At 59.2% G+C, this 22,937-nt stretch overlaps 1 protein-coding gene across 20 annotated transcripts in view; it reads left to right on the forward strand.

Annotated features, from left to right (window-relative positions):
• MAEA (macrophage erythroblast attacher, E3 ubiquitin ligase) overlaps positions 1 to 21,719 on the forward strand; it is a 50,838-nt gene extending 29,119 nt beyond the window's left edge. For 8 of the 20 annotated variants that reach the window (XM_074039206.1, XM_074039199.1, XM_074039205.1 and 5 more), the window contains 6 exons: positions 5,300 to 5,422; positions 10,419 to 10,495; positions 14,227 to 14,335; positions 17,777 to 17,910; positions 20,127 to 20,322; positions 20,654 to 21,719. In XM_074039206.1, coding sequence (XP_073895307.1) covers positions 5,300 to 5,422; positions 10,419 to 10,495; positions 14,227 to 14,335; positions 17,777 to 17,910; positions 20,127 to 20,322; positions 20,654 to 20,749 — 735 coding nt within the window. In that variant the 3' untranslated portion in view covers positions 20,750 to 21,719. The remainder of the gene's footprint in view (positions 1 to 5,299; positions 5,423 to 10,418; positions 10,496 to 14,226; positions 14,336 to 17,776; positions 17,911 to 20,126; positions 20,323 to 20,653) is intronic. The other 12 variants (XM_074039208.1, XM_074039201.1, XM_074039202.1 and 9 more) reach the window with 4 other exon arrangements.
• Positions 21,720 to 22,937: the final 1,218 nt, after the last annotated feature.

The following is a 22,937-nucleotide window of genomic DNA, read 5'->3' on the forward strand; positions in this document are numbered from 1 at the left end:
CCACTCCCTGCCATGGCTCCTTAGCCCACATCCTCCCTGCTTCCGCCTAACCAGGGGTCTTCTCTTTCCATGGCTTAAATCCCACCCACATGTGTGTGGCTCCCACCTGGGGCGTGATGGACATCAGCCCTGGCCACATTCAACCCCAGCACAAGGCTCCCTTCCCGAACTTGGAGGCGGCCTCACATTTTGCAGTCCAAGGCCTCAGGTGCCCGTGGGGCCACACTCACGCCCCCATGCAGCCATCTGCAGACCCTGCTGGCTCACAGCCTCCCCCACACTCCCATCCCACTCCTGCCCAGCTCCCCTGCCCTGTGGCACTCCAGACTCACCTGCACGTCCACCCGGCCCCACACTCCAGACTCACCTGCACGTCCACCCGGCCCCACACTCCAGACTCACCTACAGACCCACCCCGGCCCCCACACTCCAGACTCACCTGCAGACCCACCCCGGCCTCACACTCCAGAATCACCTGCACGTCCACCCGGCCCCACACTCCAGACTCACCTGCAGACCCACCCGGCCCCACACTCCAGACTCACCTGCACGTCCACCCCGGCCCCCACACTCCAGACTCACCTGCAGACCCACCCGACCCCACACTCCAGACTCACCTGCAGACCCACCCCGGCCCCCACACTCCAGACTCACCTGCACGTCCACCCGGCCCCACACTCCAGACTCACCTGCAGACCCACCCGGCCCCACACTCCAGACTCACCTGCACGTCCACCCGGCCCCACACTCCAGACTCACCTGCAGACCCACCCCGGCCTCACACTCCAGAATCACCTGCACATCCACCCGGCCCCACACTCCAGACTCACCTGCACGTCCACCCGGCCCCACACTCCAGACTCACCTGCACGTCCACCCCGGCCCCACACTCCAGACTCACCTGCACGTCCACCCGGCCCCATACTCCAGACTCACCTGCAGACCCACCCCGGCCTCACACTCCAGAATCACCTGCACATCCACCCGGCCCCACACTCCAGACTCACCTGCAGACCGACCCGGCCCCCACACTCCAGACTCACCTGCAGACCCACCCCGGCCCCACACTCCAGACTCACCTGCACGTCCACCCTGGCCTCACACTCCAGACTCACCTGCACGTCCACCCGGCCCCACACTCCAGACTCACCTGCAGACCCACCCGGCCCCACACTCCAGACTCACCTGCACGTCCACCCCGGCCCCACACTCCAGACTCACCTGCACGTCCACCCCGGCCCCACACTCCAGACTCACCTGCACGTCCACCCCGGCCCCACACTCCAGACTCACCTGCACGTCCACCCCGGCCCCACACTCCAGACTCACCTGCACGTCCACCCCGGCCCCACACTCCAGACTCACCTGCACGTCCACCCCGGCCCCACACTCCAGACTCACCTGCACGTCCACCCGGCCCCACACTCCAGACTCACCTGCAGACCCACCGGGCCCCACACTCCAGACTCACCTGCACGTCCACCCCGGCCCCACACTCCAGACTCACCTGCACATCCACCCCGGCCCCCACACTCCAGACTCACCTGCACGTCCACCCCGGCCCCACACTCCAGACTCACCTGCACGTCCACCCGGCCCCACACTCCAGACTCACCTGCACGTCCACCCCGGCCCCACACTCCAGACTCACCTGCACGTCCACCCGGCCCCACACTCCAGACTCACCTGCACGTCCACCCCGGCCCCACACTCCAGACTCACCTGCACGTCCACCCCGGCCCCACACTCCAGACTCACCTGCAGACCCACCCAGCCCCACACTCTGGACTCACCCGCAGGCCCCACATTCCGGACTCACCCAGAGACCCACCTGGCCCCCCGCCACTGGCTCCTGTCCTCGGCATTTGTCCCGAGCCTGGTTCAGCTTCTCTCAGATGCTGCCCTGGGTGGAGCGGCACCCTCCCACCCGTGCCTTCTCCCCGCTGCTGCACGGCCTCCCTGCTCGTGTGTGTGCAGTGTCCATCCTGTTCTTCAGGAGGGGAGTGGCGAGCAGCTGCCCAGTGGGCAGGGTGAGCGAGTGAGTCCTCGTGTCCTAGAGGTGCTCACCTGCCCACACCCGCGCAACACTGTTGCTCTTGGCACCCCTGGGGTGTGGCGTCTCGGTTCACAGATGTGAATGTGACGTGTCACAGCCGTTCCGTGAGTGGATCTGCCAGATGGCAAAGTGCACTCGTCTTCTGCGGTGGCCAGGGCTGGTGCCCCCGGCGGCCCTGCGGTCTTGTCAAGTGTCTGAGGTCTCCAGATCATGACTCGCAGCTGCTCCAGTGTGCACCCAGCATTCTTGTCGCTGGACGAGCTCATCTGTGTTGCCTCTGCCACGCTGCCTGCTAGGCTCCTGTGGCCCCCATCTGGTGCTGTGTTTCCTCCACCTGGGTGTCAGGGAAGGGCATTCTCACCTGCACCTGCCAAGGCTCACGTGACTGACAGTGGGGCCAGCACATGTCACTCCTGTGCCCCTGTCCGTCATGCCTGTCCCACCCACCTGCCTCCCTGGCCCTGTGTGCCCGGCTTCCCCCAGTGCACAGGCCCTCTCTCTGTGCTGCCCACATGTCCTGGCTGCCTGGGGCAGCCCCTTGGCGTGTTCACAGATAACCTGGCTCTCCTCTACTAAACGTCCAGCACACTGTCCTTGGAACCTGCGGGGGTGTGGCCAAGCACATCTGGCGGTGCCTGCTGAAGCATAAGCTGTGGGTGCCCCTGGCCCCAGGGAACGTGTGCTGTGTTGGGGGAGAGAGGCGTGAGGTGAAAGAAGGGGGTCCTGTGGTGGGCACGGGCCACATGTTCCACAGGGGTGCGTAGAGCAGGGTGGATATGGAAGGGCTGATGATTCTAAGGCCGGCTGGAGTAGGTCTCAGCAGGATGAGACAGGCTAGACTCGAGGTGTTGGGGCGCCCTGAGCGTGTCTGTCCCAAAGAGGGCCTGGAGCTGCTGTATGGAAGAAGGCGGGCATGTGTGGAGCCCACGAGGACTGGGTTGCGGGGGAGGAGTTATTCCTGCTGAGATGCTCCCGAGGGCGTTGAGGAATCGCTTTTGACCACAGGCGACCACAGCACCAGGAGGCCCTGGGGAAGGTGCTGCTGTGGCCGAGGGAGAACTGCCAGGCTGTGGAAATGTAAACCCCTGCTGCACTGGCCAGACCTGGACTTCCTGTAGGGGGCGCCATGGAATTCCCACACGGGACCTCTGGTTTCATACCTGTGCACCAAAATTCCTGTGCACCAAAATTCCTGTGCACCAAAATTGGAGACATAACAAACTTAGGAAAATACCCACATGCTCTGGATTGGAGGAAGGTCCCAGATGAGACAGGACAGGAAACTGCCGCCGAGGGAGGGCCGCCCAGGAACAGGACGGGACGCCTGCCGCCCAGGGAAGGCCACCCAGGAAGAGGACGGGATGCCTGCCGCCCAGGGAAGGCCACCCAGGAACAGGACAGGAAGGCTGCTGCCCAGGGAAGGCCGCCCAAGAGAGCACCAGGCTGCCTTGAGCCCAGGAGTTTGAGACCAGCCAGGGCAACAAAGTGAGAAGCCTTCTCTACAAAATTTTTTTCAAATCAGCTGGGAGTGGTGGCGGGCACCTGGGGTCCCAGCTACTCTGGAGGCTGCAGTGCGAGGATCACTTGAGCCCAGGAGGTGGAGGCTGCAGTGAGCCAAGATCTCACCACTGCACTCCAGCCTGGGCAACAGGACGACACCCTGTTTCAAAACAAACAAAAGTTAGCATGAGCATTTTGTGTGAGACAGAAAACCGGTTCACTTAGACGGTTTCCAGTTTCAGTTGACGTACAAGCCTGCTGCCAGCTGGCCTCACATCTTTCCTGTGACTCTCACAACCAGAGACCCAGACATTGGAGAAACCCTCAGTGAGAGAGATCCAGCTGCATTCAGACCCCGAGGCTGTGCGGATGGGACATGAGGCAGGAGACAGACCAGGAGCCACCTCCTGAAATTTAGAGCAAAACTACAAAACAAGGCCTTTGGGAGACCAGGGTGGGAGGATCACTTGAGCCCAGGAGTTCAAGACCAGCCTGGGCAATGTGGCAAGACCCCATTTCTATAAAAATAAAAAATTAACTGGGCGTGATAGTGTGTGCCTATAGTCGCAGCTACGCAGGAGGCTGAGGTGGCATGGTCACTTGAGCCCAGGAACTGGAGGCAACAGTGGGCCATGATCTCACTGCCATTCCATCCAGTCTGGACAAGAGAGCGAGACCCCGTCACCAAAAAAAAAAAAAAAATTTTAAGTTGCAAAACAAAGCAAGACTTTGTGGGAGACCCAACATCCGCCTGCCGTGAAGGGGCTGCAGCAAAGAGAAATCATCAAAGCAAACGTGCAAGAAAACACTATGAAGGGGTTCCAGAAAAATCATCAAAGAAAAGATGCAAGAAAACAATGCCATGAGGGGTTTCAGAAAAGGGAAATCATCAAAGAAAACTGCGCGTCTGTGAGGCCGGTGTCCAGACATGGGGCTGTGGGACCCAAGGGGTGATCTGTGGCCTCGCGCTAGGCCACTGGGTCTTGGGCCATGTGCGGGCAGAGGTGCTGCCCTTGGTCCCACTGGGGAAGGTCGGGAGCCATCGCTGCTGAGGACCACGTGCGCCCTCACCCCCAGCCTCGCAGTGCCTGGTGGAGTCCCGGGCTGGCTGCTGTCCTGCCTCAGCCGGTGACCATGGGTTCCACTGCTGGGCACTGAGCACCCACCCCCTGTGCCCGGCCACTCGCAGAGCCTCGATGCTAAGCCTGGGTTACTTTGGGTTTCTTTTTTTATATATATAAATCATCAGTTCTAACTACCGTGATACTAGCCATAGTGTGTTTAATGTATTATTTACCATGTTATTATTCACTTACTGTTGATTTTGAAATGAGGGGGCTGCCCAGGGAGGGGCTGTAGATGTGCTGGGGGGCTGTGGGGAGTGGAGATGAGGCCGCCTGGCACATGTCCTGGCCCCACCTGGTACGTGGCCTGGCCCCGCCTGCGTGTGTGTCTCTGCAACTCCTCTCCATGGGACAGGCGAGGCCAGCCTGGCTCCCTTGCTTGGCCATGGCTGCTGTCCACGTGAGCGTCTGACCTTTTGGTCCTTGGGGGCTATTCTGTTCCTCAGATCTCAGAGCAGCCCTGGGGAGTCCATGAGTGCAGACTCACCGTGTGGACTGGAGATGCATCTCGAGTGGTGGCTGGTGCTGGGCCCTGCCTCATGGAGGCCGGAGTGCGGGAGGGTGGCGTGGGGGCCTTGAGCCAGCACATTCTGACCAGGAGCTGCTTCCTTCCTCTAAGGACCTAGTGAATATTGAGATGTTCCTGACGGCCAAAGAGGTGGAGGAGTCCCTGGAGAGGCGTGAGACGGCCACCTGCCTGGCCTGGTGCCATGACAACAAGTCCCGGCTGCGGAAGATGAAGGTGCACAGACTCCCGGGTTGGGGTGGGGTGGGTCGGGGCCGAGGCCGCGCCACCCGCCCTGCAGCCAGCACCCCCTCGCCTGGTGGTTCACAGTAGTTTGGTTTTGGTTTGTAAGGTGGGGGTTGGGTTTGGGAGTTTTTTTGGTGGTTGTGTTACACTTTTAGGCTAAAATCTGGAAAAGTGCACCTCATTTGGCATTGCAGTTTGCATACACCTGGCATGAGGCTCAGAGGGATCGGTTACGGGAGGCTGACCACGTGTACATAGCATGTTTGGGGCTCTGGGCTCGGAGCCCAGAGACACATCAGTCCTGCTCCATGGGGGCTGCTCCGTGGCTCCCTGCAGTCAGTTACAGACACAGAAAAGCTGGTCGGAAAGCCATTCTCCATCTGCGACGCTGCAGAGCTCTGGGCTGTGATATTGTTCACGAATACCCACTTTTCTTTTTCTTTTTTTTTTTTTTTTGAGACAGAATCTTGCTTTGTCGCCAGGCTGGAGTGCAGTGGCGCAATCTTGGCTCACTGCAATGTCTGCCTCCGTCTTTAAACGATTCTCTTGCCTCGGCCTCCTGAGTAGCTGGGATTACAGGCACGTGCCGCCATGCCCAGCTAATTCTTGTATTTTTAGTAGACATGGGATTTCCCCACATTGGCCAGGATGGTCTCAATCTCCTGACCTTGTGATCTGCCTGCCTCAACCTCCCAAAGTACTGGGATTACAGGCGTGAGCCACTGTGCCCGGCCAAGTACCCACTTTTCTAGAGACCAAAAGAGGCTTAAAAAATGGACTGTTAAATGACAGAATTTAAACCTGCTTATTAAAAGGCATTGTCACCCTAGGGGCTTGCAGAAATGTTTTATATTAACACCTCTGCCTCCATCAGCAAAACTCTTCTGTTTTCTAAACTGAGCACTGCTTTAACCCCACCCTGGCTGAGTTTGGCAGGGTGCACACAGTTACCAGCCAGGAGTGACACACTGCCACTCAGGGCCACCAAAACAAGCACGAAGCAAAGACGGGGTGAAAAAGCGGAGCGGCCAGTGGCTCCCCTTAAGAGAGTAAGGATGTTGGTGTGGAAACCCTGAAAGGAAAGCCAGAATTGGTATGTAACCCACGGCCCCACCACACAGTGCCAGCTCCACACTCCCTCCCAGAGAGCCGGCACACGCCTCACGGTGGGAACTCTGCCGGGGCTGTTTCATGTGGACCTCAGAGGGATGATAGGTTCTTGGTGCTGCCAGGATATTTCTGCAAGCCCTGGTTACCTACCAGACAGTGTTGCTGGAGGGTGTTGGGGGCTTGCTGCAGGCACACGACTTGTCTGAAGCTGCTGTGGCGACAGGCAGGGCCAGGAGTTGGGGCCCTGAATGCGTGCCTGGGGGACGAGTGTGCGTGGTATTGGATAAATTTGAGATATGTGTTGAATGATTTGAGATTGGATGCCTGGCGGATGAGTGTGTCTGGTGTTGGATGAAATTGAGATTGGATGCCTGGCGGATGAGCATGCCTGGTGTTGGATGAGTTGAGATTGGATGAGCGTGCCTGGTGTTGGATGAAGTTGAGACTGGATGGGGCCTGAATCCATGTTTGGATGCTGTCCAGAAATGAACCCTGAAGACTCCAAATGACACGAAAACATGCCCGGTATGAGATGCAACTGAGCCAGGCGGGGTACATGGCTGTCTGTGCAGTCTGCTCACATGTGCACACACGCCAGGGAGCATGTGGGGAGACAGGGAGGAGCCAGACGGTGCCCTCATGGGTCCCTCGGACCAGCCACGAGAGCCTCGATGGGCAAAGAAACTTGAGGCCCAAGTTTGACCTGGCTGGGAAATGGATTCCGCAGGCCTGGGTGGGCAAGTGGCCCTGAAGACCCAGTGATTTGTGTGCCTCACGTCTGTGCGAAAGCCACATAGAGCCATGAGTGTGGGCGCCTGTCTCAGGGTGGGCACAGCCTTGGCGCTCCATGCTGTGTGGGACAGCGTAGACTCGGTGTTTTCGATTTGGGTCTGAATACCTAAGTTTCACGACATAGACACACTTATGTGTTAGTGGACCAATTGAAAGTAACCTACTAGAGCAAAAGGTGTCATTGAAAAGCAGGTTTGAGGTGTCCACTGTGTGAAGCGGTAACCTAGAGTGGGCGCAGAGTCCTGGTCTTCTAGAGCACCCCCTCGGCAGCTGCTTCCTGCCTTTAGACGGAGCCCCAGCACTCGCCTGCTCTGGACACGGCAGCCATCAGGCGGCCCGTGGGAGGCAGGTGGGGCCCTGGTGGGGAGCCTCTGTCTTTTCCCACTGGCCCTTCCCTTGCTCTCCGGCCGGGCTGGCTCTGAAGGGAGTGGAGTGCTGACCGAAGTCTGTCTACTGATTAGTGGGGTGGGGACTGGGGACCCTGCAGTGACCTCGTGCCTCTGGGCTGGTTTGTACCAAGCCTGGCACCCCCCGCCCAGAGCCTATGCCACTGCTGGGGTCAGAGACAGTCCTCCTGCCCCAGTTTGGAGCAAGCCTGTGAGTTCTGCGTACAGCCTGTTGACCTGTCTGTCTAGGGACACAGGGCGGTGAGGGGCTGAGGGCACAGGACAGGGGCAGCAGGGCAGGGACCTGAGCCCCTCTGAACCCCACCCTGGAAGGCAGGTGGCTCTCGGCGCCTTGGCTGGCCCCCGGGTCTGGGCAACCCCTCCCCACGCCCACACGGAGCCACTGCTGTGGGTGCTCTGTGTGTCGGGGCAGCAAGGCAGGCAGGCAGGGTGGGCTGGAGCACAGGTGGCCCCTCAGAAAGCTCAGTGGGAAAAGCTCTGGGAAATGGAAGTGATGAGCTTCGACTTAAATACAGTGATCCGGGGTGGATTCATTTGCCACGTAGAGTTTCTGTTCGTGCCATCCTGAGATCCAGACCACGTGAACTCAGAGTGACAAATGTGGCCCCAGCCCAAGACTTGCTCCGTGGTGCCCCCGCCTATATCCTGTTTGCGGGGTGAAGCCCCGAGAATGTCCTGAAATCACACAGAAGATCTTACGGTTTAGACGGACATGGCCCTTCTGTAGCATCCGCGTCTCGTCTTGGATGACTTTGGTCGATGTTGCCGCTGCTCCCACCCCAGCCACAAGTCTCGGCCCACACTGGACTGAGGTTGCTGAGATTTCAGAGTGAGGGTTGGGCTTCCGTGGGTTTCCCTTAGCTGCACGTGAGCGACTCAGAGGCAGACGCATGTGGGACTTGGTCCTGCAGGAGCTTCCGTCCCAGCCCCCGCCTCAGGCATGCTGCTGTCAGCCAGCAGCCCCGACCCGGCCTCTTTCCGTCTCCCACACATCCTGGAAGCACCCTCCCTTCACGGGAGCCGCCCCTTGGCCTCGCAGCCACCCAGGACCTCAGTGTCCCCTGGGCCAGGCCTCCGTTCCATGTGCCACCTGCCTGGGGCCTCAGCGCTGGCCCTGGCTTCTGCCGGCCGTGTTCTCACCCGGTGTCTGTGTGGTCCCCCGTCCATAACCTCGGCACAGGCGCTCCCTGCCCTGCTGCCCTGGGTCCTGCCTGCTCCAAGCTTGCTTCTCTGCCTCATGCTCCTGTGAGGCACCACCCAGCACCCCCATGTGTGGTCACTGTCTCCTCCCCGCCCTGGGCCTCAGTGCCTCAGGACAGGACTTGCCCACGTTCTCCCAGAACAGCCCCAGGCTCAAGCCAGCACCCAGTCTACACTCGGGACAGATGGGTCCAGAGGCCCGGTGGGGGTGTAAAGGAGGAAGCAGGGGCCTCAGGGCAGGAGCCAGGAAGCTGCTTTGTCCTTGCAGAGGGGTTGGTGCCTTTGGTCCAGCGGCCGCACCTGCTGCTCTGCCCTCCCAGCGTCTCCCAGGCCTGCGCTCCCGGGAGCACCCTGAGTGCCCCGGCCTTCGAGTTGAAATGCTGGGCGGCTGCACGCCCCACCGCAGCTGCAGGAGCAGGGGCGGGACTCACGTTCAGGACCCGTGCCCCCCGGAAAGTCAGCCGCAGCTGCAGGAGCAGGGGCGGGACTCACGTTCAGGTCCTGTGGTCCCCGGAAAGTCAGCGCAGCTGCAGGAGCAGGGGCGGGACTCACGTTCAGGACCTGTGCCCCCCGGAAAGTCAGCGCAGCTGCAGGAGCAGGGGCGGGACTCACGTTCAGGACCTGTGCCCCCCGGAAAGTCAGCCGCAGGTGCAGGAGCAGGGGCGGGACTCACGTTCAGGACCCGTGCCCCCCGGAAAGTCAGCGCAGCTGCAGGAGCAGGGGCGGGACTCACGTTCAGGACCCGTGGTCCCCGGAAAGTCAGCCGCAGCTGCAGGAGCAGGGGCGGGACTCACGTTCAGGACCCGTGGTCCCCGGAAAGTCAGCCGCAGCTGCAGGAGCAGGGGCGGGACTCACGTTCAGGTCCTGTGGTCCCCGGAAAGTCAGCCGCAGGTGCAGGAGCAGGGGCGGGACTCACGTTCAGGTCCTGTGGTCCCCGGAAAGTCAGCCGCAGGTGCAGGAGCAGGGGCGGGACTCACGTTCAGGACCCGTGGTCCCCGGAAAGTCAGCGCAGCTGCAGGAGCAGGGGCGGGACTCACGTTCAGGACCCGTGGTCCCCGGAAAGTCAGCCACAGCTGCAGGAGCAGGGGCGGGACTCACGTTCAGGACCCGTGGTCCCCGGAAAGTCAGCGCAGCTGCAGGAGCAGGGGCGGGACTCACGTTCAGGACCTGTGGTCCCCGGAAAGTCAGCGCAGCTGCAGGAGCAGGGGCGGGACTCACGTTCAGGACCCGTGCCCCCCGGAAAGTCAGCGCAGCTGCAGGAGCAGGGGCGGGACTCACGTTCAGGACCCGTGGTCCCCGGAAAGTCAGCCGCAGGTTGTAGTGGCAGCTTCAGCCTCAGCCCTGCCTTCCTGGTGCCTGTGAGAGAGGGTTTCAGAGCTTTGGTTGTGGGGTCTGCTGGTGGACGTGTGGGTGCGGCACCCGGGCACCCGGGCTCTGTGGGATGTGCTGTCTAAGCCTCGTCTTGTCTTTGCCTTCAGAGCTGCCTGGAGTTCAGCCTCAGAATCCAGGAGTTCATTGAACTCATCCGGCAGAATAAGAGACTGGACGCCGTGAGGTAGGCATCGCGGTCGTGCGGCAAATCGAGGGAGGGCAGGATGTTCGGCTGCGGCCCCCGCCAGCCCTTCCTGTCGTGTTCTGGGTCCTGGGATGTCCCCTGGGTCTTGAGTCTGACCCCTGCCCACTCAGGTGGCTGCTTCTCCCACTGTTCCTGAATGGGACTTGGGGAGTGAGGCCTGGAGCCTGACAGGGCCCCCACCAAAGTGTGGCCCCAGGTGGGCACCCAGACCCCCATGGCTGCCAGGGGAACCAGTTTGACGTCCCGACCATCCGCGTAAAACATGACTCCCGGTAGCCCCTTTCCACGCAGGAAAGTGCCGCCAGCCTCTGTAGTTTGGGCGTGTCTCTGACGTGTGGTCCTCAGGTGGCTCCAAGTGCCCTGAGCTTGGGAATGTCCCTCAGGGTCATTGGGGAGTGTTGACAGCGTGTGGCGAGGGCACTCTGGGGTCCCTGGCCTGTCTCCAACACAAGGGTGCTGTGCAGTGTGCTGAGGCCAGCGGCGCCCTGGCAGTCAGGCCTGAGGAGGGGATGCTGGCTGTCACTGTGGCTCAGCCCAGTTAGGGTGCACGGCATCTGCAAAGCAAGAGAGGCTGTCCGCTGGCTTCCCACTGGCTCTCCAGAGTGGGCATCGTCAGGCAGCAGTGGGTGCCTGGCCTGGGCAGTGTCGGCCAGTCGTGCTCACCCTGTCTCAGGGCAGGGCTGCTCCTTCAGTGCTGGGTCATCTCACTCACTTCTGTGGAGGTTCCTGAGCAGCCAAGCCTCGCGGTGACGCTTGAGTTGCTGTTTGGGGCGGGCCCAAAGCTCCTGGGCGAGTGCCCAGCAGGTGTGTTTGCCAGGAGGGGCTGCCTGTCCGTGCCCACAGAAACCCGGCCCGACTCCATATCCACCTGCAGCGGGCTGGGTGGCCGAGTGTTCCACAGAGGGCTGATTCGGAGAAGTGGGCGTCCCGTGATGAGGTGCTGAGGGTGGTCCCCACAACGCACAGCAGAACTGCGGCGAGACCCTGTCCTTGCGTGGGCCCTGGAGGCCCAGGGTCCTGCTCTGGCTCCTGATGCCAACCTGGATGCATGGTGGCAGATCAGGCCTCGTTTTCACGCACAAGTGAGCCAGGCCCTGCGGCAGGGGAGCTCACTGCCCTTCTGTGCCTGAGAGGGCTAAAGCGGGGGTCTCAGGACCCAGCCCAATGGAGAGCGGCGTGTGAGCGTTCCGGGGACACGGCCGGGGCGCCTTGTCAGGAGGAGGGGCTCCTGCTCTGCTCTGGCCTCCTCTGTGCAGCCTCGGTGCCTGTGTCTCTGGCCTCTGTCCGGCCGCAGCCTGCTTCCATCCCGAGTCAGCCTCCGTCTCCTTGAGGGCCCCGGCCAGTGTCAGCCCAGGAGTCTGAGAACAAAACATGTCCATCCTGGAGTCCTCCCTGCAGCCCCTCCTGTCACAGGTGTCTTCATCTGGCTGGCAGCTGGCTCCGCGAAGGGTCTGTTTGCTGGTGTTCTCCCCACTCTGGGTGGGGTCTGTTTGCCTGTTTCCCCCCCGCTCTGGGTGGGGTTTGTTTCCCTGTGTTTGCCCCACTCTGGGTGGGGTCTGTTTGCCTGTGTCCCCCCTGCTCTGGGTGGGGTCTGTTTGCCTGTGTTTACCCCACTCTGGGTAGAATCTGCCCTGGAGACTCGCAGGGCCTACGCCTCATCATGTCTGGAGCCGAGCTCAGAGCTGTGCCCTCTACGGCCTTGTCTGTTACGGAGGAGCAGGCAGGTCCCAGGAAGTGCGTGTCCTTCCTCCCCCACGCAGACGTGTGCTGCGCTGAAGCCTCCGCACCCAGTGGGGCAGGCGTGGCAAACAACACCCCGGTGCTCGGGGGCAGGCGCGGAGTGAGCTACGTCCTCTGCTGGGGCCGTCTTGGGAGTGGGTCTCCAGGTGCCAGGGCCTGGTCAGGGAAGTCTGGCCTCACCCGTCTGGGGTTTGATTGATAGTGAGATAAGATGCGTAAACCAGGTCACGCAAATGAGATCTCATAGATACAACCACAGAGATTAAATTCCCTCTTCAGCAGCTCTGGGAGGAGGTGAGATGCCCGTTGAATGAAACAGCCCTGGTGGGCCGTGTTCTGGGCACGTCTTGGCGTAGGACGAAGGGTGACTTGTCTCCAGAGATGGAATGAGGGGGTTGGGTGGGGCTCTTCGTGGACTCAGACACACCCCCCCACACACTCCAGGAGGGAGATGCACAGGCACTGGAATCTCGGATGGCCATCCCCAGCCCCTGTACATGCACCCTGCGGGGTCGACCGTGTGGACTCACCCCCGACTCCCAGTCCCTGCATATGTCCTGCGGGGTTGGCCGTGTGGACTCTCCAGGCTGGGTCCCAAGCCTGGGCACCCCCCGCTCCCTGCTGCCCCAGGCTCCCCTCGTGGTGCCTCCACCACATGGTCACCGTGCCATCCATCAAGGGGCTGCGGGGGCACCTCCTGCGCTAACTCCAGTCTCTGCCAGTCACTGCCTCTTCTCCGAGGCCACCGTGAGCACCCAGCACCTCCTCAGCCCCGTGTTCCTGGGTACATGCCTTGTTCTGGACAGCACAGGGCTGACTCATACGTGGGACTTGAGGTTCTGTGCATTGGGGTCGCTTTGGGGGAGGGGCCTTGAGGGCTGAGGACGTGGGGTGCACAGGGGCCCATGTGAGGGTCGGGACATGGGGGTGCAGGTCCTCAGGACAGCCAGAGGGACGGTGACCCTGTGTGTGTGGGGGGGCATGGAATGGGGGCCCTTGGGGTGAGCAGGTGCCCTCTTGATCAGCTCGAAAGGGGCCTGTCGTGTTCTGCTTTGGTTTCTTAGTTGTCTAGCCACAGACTGGAGTGGGGTTCTGTCCTGGAGCGGGCCTGTGTGCATCTTGCAGAGTTGGCTCAGGAAACATTGTGGCTGCATGTGGTGTGTGGCAGGCTCAGGGCTGAGAGGGCTGGGCCGGATCTGCAGGGAGTCCAGCCTGTGGGCTGAGGGAGGCTGTTCTTTGGAAGGTTGTGCTGGGTGTCACTGCCGAACAGCAAGGACTGCAGTCGAGCAGACTACACATTCTTGGTCCGCTGGGTCCACTGGGGCCATAGGGGCCACGGAGGCAAGCATCCAGGGTCAGTGGGAGTCCTTAAGGTTTGGGTTCCTTGTAAACCAGAATCGCTTTGGAGAGGCCTGAGGGGCAGGTGCCATTTGCAGTTCTGGTGTTTTCCGTGGGTTGTGTGTGTGGCTTGGGTGCCCTGTCCCTGGGGGAAGGAGTGTCTGGTAGCTGCTTCTCCAGCCTCAGGTGAGCTGCACCTCCTGCCATCCCAGCCCCACTCAGCAGGTCGGCTTGGAGTGAGGCGATTACTTTGTACCTAGACTCTGACATAAACGCTGTTAGCTCAGATTTTTCAACTTAAGAATGCAGGCCGGGTACAGTGGGTCATGCCTATAATCCCAGCACTTTGGGAGGCTGGGGCACGAAGATGGCTTGAGCCCAGGAGCTGGAGACCAGCCTGGGCAACACAGCGAGACTCTGTCTCTAATAAGACGTTTTTTACATTAGCTGGGCGTGGTGCCGCACATCTGCGGTCTCAGCTTCCTGGGAGGATCGCCTGAGCCCGGGAGTTCGAGACTACAGTGAGCTGTGACTGTGCCACTGCACTCCAGCCTGGGTGACAGAGTAAGACCCTGTCTCTAAAAATTAAAATAAAAACGCAAACTTACATGTGCCAAAATGTTGTTTTTTAGACACGCGAGAAAGCACTTCAGCCAAGCAGAAGGGAGCCAGCTGGACGAGGTGCGCCAGGCCATGGGCATGCTGGCCTTCCCGCCCGACACGCACATCTCCCCGTACAAGGTAGGACCTGCGTCCGCGGGTCGGTGTCGTGATGGGGTGGGGATGCAAGGTGTGTCTCTGGTCTGTAACTGCTGCCATACACGGGGCAGGACGTGAGGGCCCTGTCCCAGCCACACGGCCTGTCCAGCCTGCCAAGACAGGCTTTTCTTGTTCAATTCCCATTTTGCTCGTAAGAATTTTGAATCAGGGCTGTGTGTGGCGGCTCACCCCTGGAATCCCAGCACTTTGGGAGGCTGAGGTGGGAGGATCACTTGAGCCCAGGAGTTTGGGACCAGCCTGGGCAACATAGTGACACCCCGTCTCTACAAAAAAAATTTTTTTGTAAATTAGCTGGGCATGGTAGCACCTGCCTGTAGTCCAGCTACCCAGGAGGCTGAGGTGGGAGGATAACTTGAGCCCAGAAGGTTGAGGCTGCAGTGAGCCGAGATTGTGCCACTGCACTCCAGCCTGGGTGACAGAGCGGGACCCTGTCTCCAAAAAAAAAGTTGAATGAGAAAGATTCAGGAAGCTTTTAAGCCTGGCGTGTTCAGCCGGGGCCCAGCTTCCTTGCCCTGTTCCCTGGTTCTCCTTTGTCTGCAGCCCGAGTCAGGTGTTAGGCTGCACCATCTTCTGTGGTTTCCATGGTCCTCGTGCGACGTTTTGTATTTTACCTGTACATATTGGAGCCTCCAAGTCTCCGTGGTCACTGGGGTAGGGGTGGGGGTTCTGCCATCACTAACCAGCACCCTGTGCTCAGACCTGGACCCAACCCAGCAGCCAGCTGCTCCCGGGTGAGTGGCTCCGCTCTGCACCCATGCCCACCCCTGCACCCACCCTGCCCCCACCGTGTGCCCACCCCTGCACCCACCCCGTGCTGTGTGCCCACCCCTGCACCCACCTCTGTGCCCACTGTGTACCCACCCCTGCACCCCCTCACATGCCCGTGTGCCCACCCCTGCACCCACCTCTGTGCCCACTGTGTACCCACCCCTGCACCCACTCACATGCCCGTGTGCTCACCCCTGCACCCACTCCCATGCCCACTGTGTACCCACCCCTGCACCCACCCCCATGCCCGTGTGCCCACCCCTGCACCCACCGCCGTGCCCACTGTGTACCCACCCCTGCACCCACCCGCATGCCCACCGTGTGCCCACCCCTGCACCCACCCCTGTGCCCACTGTGTACCCACCCTTGCAACCACCCCATGCCCACCGTGTGCTCACCCCCATGCCCACCCCTGTGCTCATCAACGCTGGGAACAGTTTCAGTTCCTGGAAAAGGGGGAAGCGGATGAAACCTCCTGGAGTTGACAGTTTGTTCTTTGAGCCTGGCGCCGGTCTCTGTCAGAGGCAGGGGTGTTTCCCAGCAGCCCCCACCCACCACCCTGTAGGGACTGCAAAGCCCTGGGCAGACCTAGACCTGCTGCCTTCTGAAAGCTGCTGGAAGCTTTCTCAGCCTGAATTCTCCTGGATCTCAGGCGTTTGGGACATCTCGTAATAAACCATCATTAGGTCAAGAGGATCTTCGGGGGTGGAGTCTAAGCTTCCCAGATTGTCAGTTGGCACCTTGTTTCTGTCGCTTGCTCTGGAGAGGATTTTGTTAGAAATGCAAGAAAGGCTGACACATACGGGGGGCTGAGACTTTGGGCCTAGGCCAGGTGGAGCGTGCACCTCTCGCCGGACGCAGCCCTGCAGTGCGGTAAAGAGGGAGGCAGGCAGTACTAGCCCCAAGGCTCATCAGTTGCCAGATTCAGGGGGCAAAACCATGTCTCGTGGCAAGAACATGGGCCCCGTTGCCATGGGTCAGGCAAGAAACAGGAGGAAGCGTTTTGTTCAGAGAATGGCGGAAGCTGCCAGAGCCCCAGAGGCAACTGGTCCTGGGGAGTGAGGGTGCCAGGAGCTGTTCCTTCTCAGTGAGGACCTTCTGGACTGTGGGCTTCCTCTGTTGTAGACTTTGATTTTTATATAAAAATGAGATTAAAAGCAGCCTTTCAAAATGTTGGATTTAAGTGTGGCATTTACCCTAAACTGAGACTGAGAAGCTTATGGAGACTGACGGGTGACGTCCCCTGATGACCACCTGCCCTCCCTCCAGGTGTGGCCGTCTCCCCCCGCGCTAGAGGCTGAGCGGCCTTTCTGGGTTGATTTAAAGGTTTTTCTCTCCTGTGCTCACACATGCTCTCTCTCCAAGTCTAAACCTGAGGTTATTTAGGGACAGACATTAATGAGGTTTAATTTTCTGTTCTGTGATGCTTTAACCTAACATGGACTGGCTATTTTCCGTTTTATACATGATTTCTCTAAAGTAAGTTTTTACACCTAATGCTCTGAGGTGCTCTCTGCACTGAGCTGTGCTTCCAACTCTGTGAGTCCATTTTTGTCACAGTGTGCAGCAGAGTTAAGTCAGCACCGGCCCCGCAGCTTGTTGAAATCACAGAGTTAAGTCAGCACTGGCCCTACAGTGTGCTGAAACCACAGAGTTAGCACTGGCCCCACGGTGTGTTGAAATCGCAGCGTTAAGTCAGCACTGGCCCTGCAGCGTGTTGAAATCAGAGTTAAGTCAGCATTCATCCCGCAGCATGTTGAAGTCAGAGTTAAGTCATCACTCATCCCACAGCGTGTTGACATCAGAGCTAAGTCAGCACTCATCCCTCAGCGTGTTGAAATCAGAGTTAGATCAGCACTGGCCTTGCAGCATGTCAAAATCAGAGAGTTAAGTCATCACTCATCCCGCAGTGTGTTGAAATCAGAGTTAAGTCAGCCCTTGTCCCGCATCGTGTTGAAATCAGAGAGTTAAGTCAGCACTGGCCACACAGCGTGTTGAAATCAGAGTTAAGTCAGCACTCATCCTGCAGTGTGTTGATATCAGTTAAGTCAGCACTCATTCGTCAGTGTGGTAAAATCAGAGTTAAGTCAGTACTCATCCTGCAGCATGTCGAAATCAGAGTTAAGTCAGCACTGGCCCTGTAGCATGTTGAAATCAGAGAAGTCAGCAGTCACCCCGCAGTGTGTTGAAATCAAAGTTAAGTCAGCACTCATCCGTCAGCATGTTGAAATCAGAGTTAAGTCAGCACCGGCCTTGCAGTGTGTTGCAATCAGAGAGTTAAGTCAGCACTGGCCCTATAGCGTGTTGAAATCAGTTAAGTCAGCACTCATCCTGCAGCGTGATGGAATCAGAGAGTTAAGTCAGCACTGGCCCTACAGCATGTTTAAACCAGAGTTAAGTCAGCACTCATCCTGCAGTGTGTTGAAATCAGAGTTAAGTCCACTCACCCCACTGTGTGTTTCAGTCAACACTTGAGGGAGTTATGCTTTGTGCTGACCCTTAGCACAGAGTGTGTGGGTCATTGGGGGATGGCTGTGGGCCGATGGCACCTGCCCCACCATGGCCCACATTTTTAAGCTGTCCCAGGAGCTTCCCTGGGAGCATCCCCAGCACCCTCTGCCCTCTGTCTTCCAGGACCTCCTGGACCCTGCACGGTGGCGGATGCTGATCCAGCAGTTCCGGTACGACAACTACCGACTACACCAGCTGGGAAACAACTCTGTGTTCACCCTCACCCTGCAGGCTGGCCTCTCAGCCATCAAGACACCGTATCCTGCCTCCTGTGCACAGTGCGGCTTAGCCTGGGGTTCCCGTCTTCGGTCACGTTTTGACACACTGACCCTGCACCTTGCCACCCTTGTCCTCCCACCACAGACAGACCCAGGCTTCTGCGTGCTGCACCTGCACAGTGTCTAGATGGTCGAGGTGGGGCCGTGTTGAGGGGCCTTGGATGCGTCGCACAGCCTTCACTCTGGGAAGTGGCGCCCTTCCTCTCTCTCTCTCGTCATCTCAGATGCTGCCATGGGCACCGAGCATTGATCTAAAAGCCTGACTCTGATGTGTTCTGGCGGCTGGGAGATTACCATTCAGAATAGTTTCCCCATGTGATTACCAAGAACCTTGCCTGTGACTGACTTGGCCCCCGCCTGTGACTGATTCTGTCCCACCTGTGACTGACTGTCCCGCCTGTGACCGACTCTGTCTGCCTGTGACTCTGCCCCTGCCTGCGACTGACTCTGCGCCTGCCTGTGACTGACTCCGCCCTGCCTGTGACTCTGTCCCACCTGTGACTCACTCAGTTCCTGCCTGTGACTCACTGCTCCTGCCTGCGGCTGACTCTGTCCCCACCTGTGACTGACTCTGTCCTGCCTGTGACTCATTCCTTCCTGTGACTGACTGTGTCCCACCTGCAACTGACTTCTTCCCACCTGCGACTGACTCTGTCCCCACCTGCGACTCACTGTGGCCCTGCCTGTGACTGACTCTGTCCCCCTTTGACTGATTCCTTCCTGTAACTGACTGTCCCACCTGCAACTGACTTCTTCCTGCCTGTGACAGACTCTGCCCCTGCCTGCGACTGAGTCTGTCCCTGCCTGCAACTGACTCCATGCTGCCTGTGACTCTGTCCTCGCCTGTGACTGACTCTGTCCCGCCTGTGACTGACTGTGCCTCGGCCTGTGACTGACTCTCCCAGCCTGTGACTGACTCCATCCTGCCTGTGACTGACTCTGCCCACGCCTGCAACTGAGTCTGTCCCTACCTGTGACTGACTCCGCTCCTGCCTGTGACTGACTCTGCCCACGCCTGCGACTGAGTCTGTCCCCGCCTGTGACTGACTCTGCTCCTGCCTGTGACTGACTCTGTCCCTGCCTCTGTCTCATCTGTGACTGACTCTGTCCCTGCCTGTGACTGACGCTGCCCCTGCCTGTGACTGACTGTCCTGCCTGTGAGTCTGCCCCTGCCTGTGCCTGACTGTCCCTGCCTGTGCCTGACTCCCAGCCAGCGACTGACTCTTCCCTGCCTGTGATGGACTCTGTCCTGCCTGTGACTCTGCCCCTACCTGTGACTGACTCTCCTAGCCAGCGACTGACTCTGTCCCTGCCTGTGACTCACTCTGTCCCTGCCTGTGATTCACTCCATCCCACCCGTGACTGACTCTGCCCCTGTGTGTGACTGACTCTGTCCTGCCTGTGACTGACTGTCCCTGCCTGTGACTGACTCTGTCCTGCCTGTGACTCTGTCCCTGCCTGTGACTGACTCTGTCCCTGCCTGTGACTGACTCTGTCCTGCCTGTGACTGAATCGGCCCCTGCCTGTGACTGTCAGCCTGTGACTGACTCTGCCCTGACTGTTCTCTTGCACCTGACTCTGCTCTCACCTGTGACTGACTTTATCCCCACCTGTGGCTGACTCTGCCCCCACCTGTGAGTGACTGTCCTCCTACAACTGACTCTGCCCTCACCTGCGATTGACTCTGTCCCCGCCTGTGAATGTCTCTCGTGTGACCTGACTCAGGCCCAGAAGGCAGTGAGTGTTTCGGGATTGCGCTGATTCCTGGCTGTGCTGGGATATGAATGAGACTCAGGCCCCCTCCCTTGTCCCCTTTGTGGAACTCTGAGGGGGAGGGCTGGTGTGCTTGCCCACTGCCTGTTCCTAGGTGCCAGCAGAACATCCCTGCTGGGTGGCTCTTGTCCTGCCTGGAGAGGTTGCGTGGCGGGGGAGAGGGTGGTGGGCGACGGAGCCGCTGTGTGCATGTGGTCCTGGCGCAGGAGGCCGGGGCGGGAAGGTGCGGGCTTCTTGTCTCCCCCAGGCCTCAGGGGGCTGTTTAGCTGTCAAGTGCAGCACTTCCTTTGCCTTGAAGGATACCCCATGTGGTCTGCACGGTGCTCACATAGCCAGAATGGCATGCAGCCCGGGGTAGAGTGGCCACAGGGGGCTCGGCTCACCCTGGGTGGTCCCCAACCCTTCCTTGACCCGACGCACAGACAGTGCTACAAAGAGGACGGCAGCTCCAAGAGCCCCGACTGCCCCGTGTGCAGCCGCTCCCTGAACAAGCTGGCGCAGCCCCTGCCCATGGCCCACTGTGCCAACTCCCGCCTGGTCTGCAAGATCTCCGGGGACGTGATGAACGAGAACAACCCGCCCATGATGCTGCCCAACGGCTACGTCTACGGCTACAATGTGAGGGGGGCAGGGCAGGGGGGCCAGGCTGGCACGTGCTGCCATCGGAATAGGGTTGTGTGGGGCAGGCAGGGCAGGGGGTCCAGGCTGGCACACGTTGCCATCGGAACAGGGCTGTCCTCTTGCCCACCCTGTCTTAGCTTCATTCGAAATCAGGGGCAGGAAGGACAGGCGGGGTGGCCCCGGGATTTCTTCGGCAGGTGTGCCTTTGGGAAGCAGCTTTGCCTGAGAGGATGAGTGATTCCCTGGTGGTTCGTTGTGGGGATTTTCCATGGAAATCTGTTTACGTTGTATTCGCTTGCCTTAACGCATTCCCGGTTTTATTTTTCAGTCTCTGCTTTCTATCCGTCAAGATGATAAAGTCGTTTGCCCAAGAACCAAAGAAGTCTTCCACTTCTCACAAGCCGAGAAGGTATACATCATGTAGGCCCCACGTCGCCAAGCGCACGCCTCGGGGACGGGCTGCAGCGGGTGGGGAGGCCGCGCCTTCCTCCTGCCTCGCGCTCCAGCCTGCCGCGGCGTTTCTGTTTCTTGCGACCAAAGATGAGTGAGCAACGATAAATACTCTTAGGAAGAGAGAAAATAAGGTTTCATAAGTTTGTACTTGAAAACAGCATTTTGATTGGTAGGATTTTGTAACACGTCAACCATTTGATGCTTCTGAAAAGTACTTTCAACTTTCGAAGGAAACTTTTCTTTAAAGACTGACCTAAACACTGAGGGAAACTTTAGAACGTTTAAAATATAGGAGTCCATGATTTCCCTGTGTTTTCAGTTTCTTTCCTTCTGTGAACGATGAGACTTGGAGAACGGGCTGGTCCTTCACCACCTCCCGTTGGCCCTGGCCCGGCCGGGGAAGGTGGCAGTGGCACTGGACTGACCTGCAGTGACCCGCGATGCCGCGCCACAAGGGACACTCACGGCTTCATTCGAGAGCTGCTGCCAAAATGCCTGGCGCCGCCACCGTCAGGGGCTGGCTTCGAGGACGCCCGCCTGCCTCGCGGGCCGTGTCCGCGGGACTGTGTTCGTACGTGCGTAGTTTCGATACCACATCGCGGGGCTGTGTTCCTACGTGCGTAGTTCGATATCACACCCTCCGTGTGCCGCCTTACTTCCTGCTTTGAGAATGTATAACGTGGAAATCCACGGGACCAAGTTTCTGCAGAGGCCTTGCCGGATGGTTCCATAACTGTAGAGTCTAAATACTATCCATTACAGAAATTAATCGTTCAGTTGAGAGAAGTACTGATGACTTTTCAAAACAAATGAACCATCGTAGTTGACAGAGAACCATATTGTAGAGGTTTGTAGTTAGTGCTTATTTTTGCATGTTGATGTTGACTAGCTAATAAACTGTAAATGTAAACCATGCGAATAAAATGGTTTTCTATTTCTCATTTCTGTGTGAGCCAAGGCTGCCGTGCGTCTCTAACACCAAGGGTTGTGTCCTGCTCCTCCCTGGGGCCCGGGCAGCACGGCGGGCATGTGCATCGCTTCTGGCACCACGGCCACGGGGAGTTGAGAAGCCGGCTGGAGGCCACTCCTGCCCGGACCGCACCAGGAGCGCAGTCCTCTCAGGTGCTGCCCTGAGGCGTGATGGCCCCAGTGTCTGGAGGCCCCAGCTTGCAGCTGGGTATGACTCAGACACTGGTTCCTGGAACCCACAGGCCGTTGTCTGTGGTGGGTGGGGGCTCAGGCTGCAGCCACCAGCAAGCCTGGGCCTGCGGCTTGGGCTGAGTCTAGGCTTGGGCTGAGGAGGCTGCAGGCTATAGCCACTGGCCCTTCCCCCCACCGCCCACACCTGTTCTCTCTAGCAGCCCATCCCAACTCTTGTGGCCAGCCTGGTGCCCCTTAGCCCGTCTCTTACCCCATGGTGGCTGCCCTGGCCCCTCTACAGCACCCGGCTGGAACCCACCGCATTCCCACGTGCTCCACTTTGGAGGGCCCATCCCCGGGTCAGCCCTTGGCTGAAGCAGACCCTGTGGCCCCACTGCCGCACACCCCGCTCCCTGGGCTCCTGAGCCGCCCAGGCTCCACCGTCCTCACTTGCAGGGGCTTTTCTTGCCTTGTGTCCTGTTCTTTCCTTTTTAACTTGAGTAGAACATACTGAAGCACACACATTCTAAGTTCACATAATGAATTTCTGTGTAACACGCATGTAACCACCAAACAGACTGTTCCCAGCCCCTGGCCTTGCCCAGTCAATATCCTGGTCAGTCATCATCAGAGTGGCTCACTCCGGCCACATGGCGTGGGTCCGTGGCTCAGTGTTACTCGGCAGCCCTGCACGGCAACGTCTTGCCTGGTTAAGGCCTGTGCTCTCCAGTGGAATAAGCACAGTGGCCCAGCCCCTCACGCTGGTGGACGTCGGGCAGTGTCCAGGTAAAGCTGCTATGAGCACTCTGGGAGGTGACCCTTGCTGGACACATCATCCTTTTGTGGGAAGATGCCGAGGAGTGGCATTGCTGGGTCACGAGTCCACTCAGCAGACACGGTTTGCTAAAGCGGCTGCACCCGCTTCCACCCACCTGCTCCACATCCGCACCAGCGAGAGGCACTGGGAGTCTTGAATGTAAGATGTTTTGTTGGTTGTGTTATCTCGCTGGACTCTTTCT

The sequence above is a fragment of the Macaca fascicularis genome, chromosome 5 (genome assembly GCF_037993035.2).
Source record: "Macaca fascicularis isolate 582-1 chromosome 5, T2T-MFA8v1.1".
Classification (NCBI taxonomy): domain Eukaryota; kingdom Metazoa; phylum Chordata; class Mammalia; order Primates; family Cercopithecidae; genus Macaca; species Macaca fascicularis.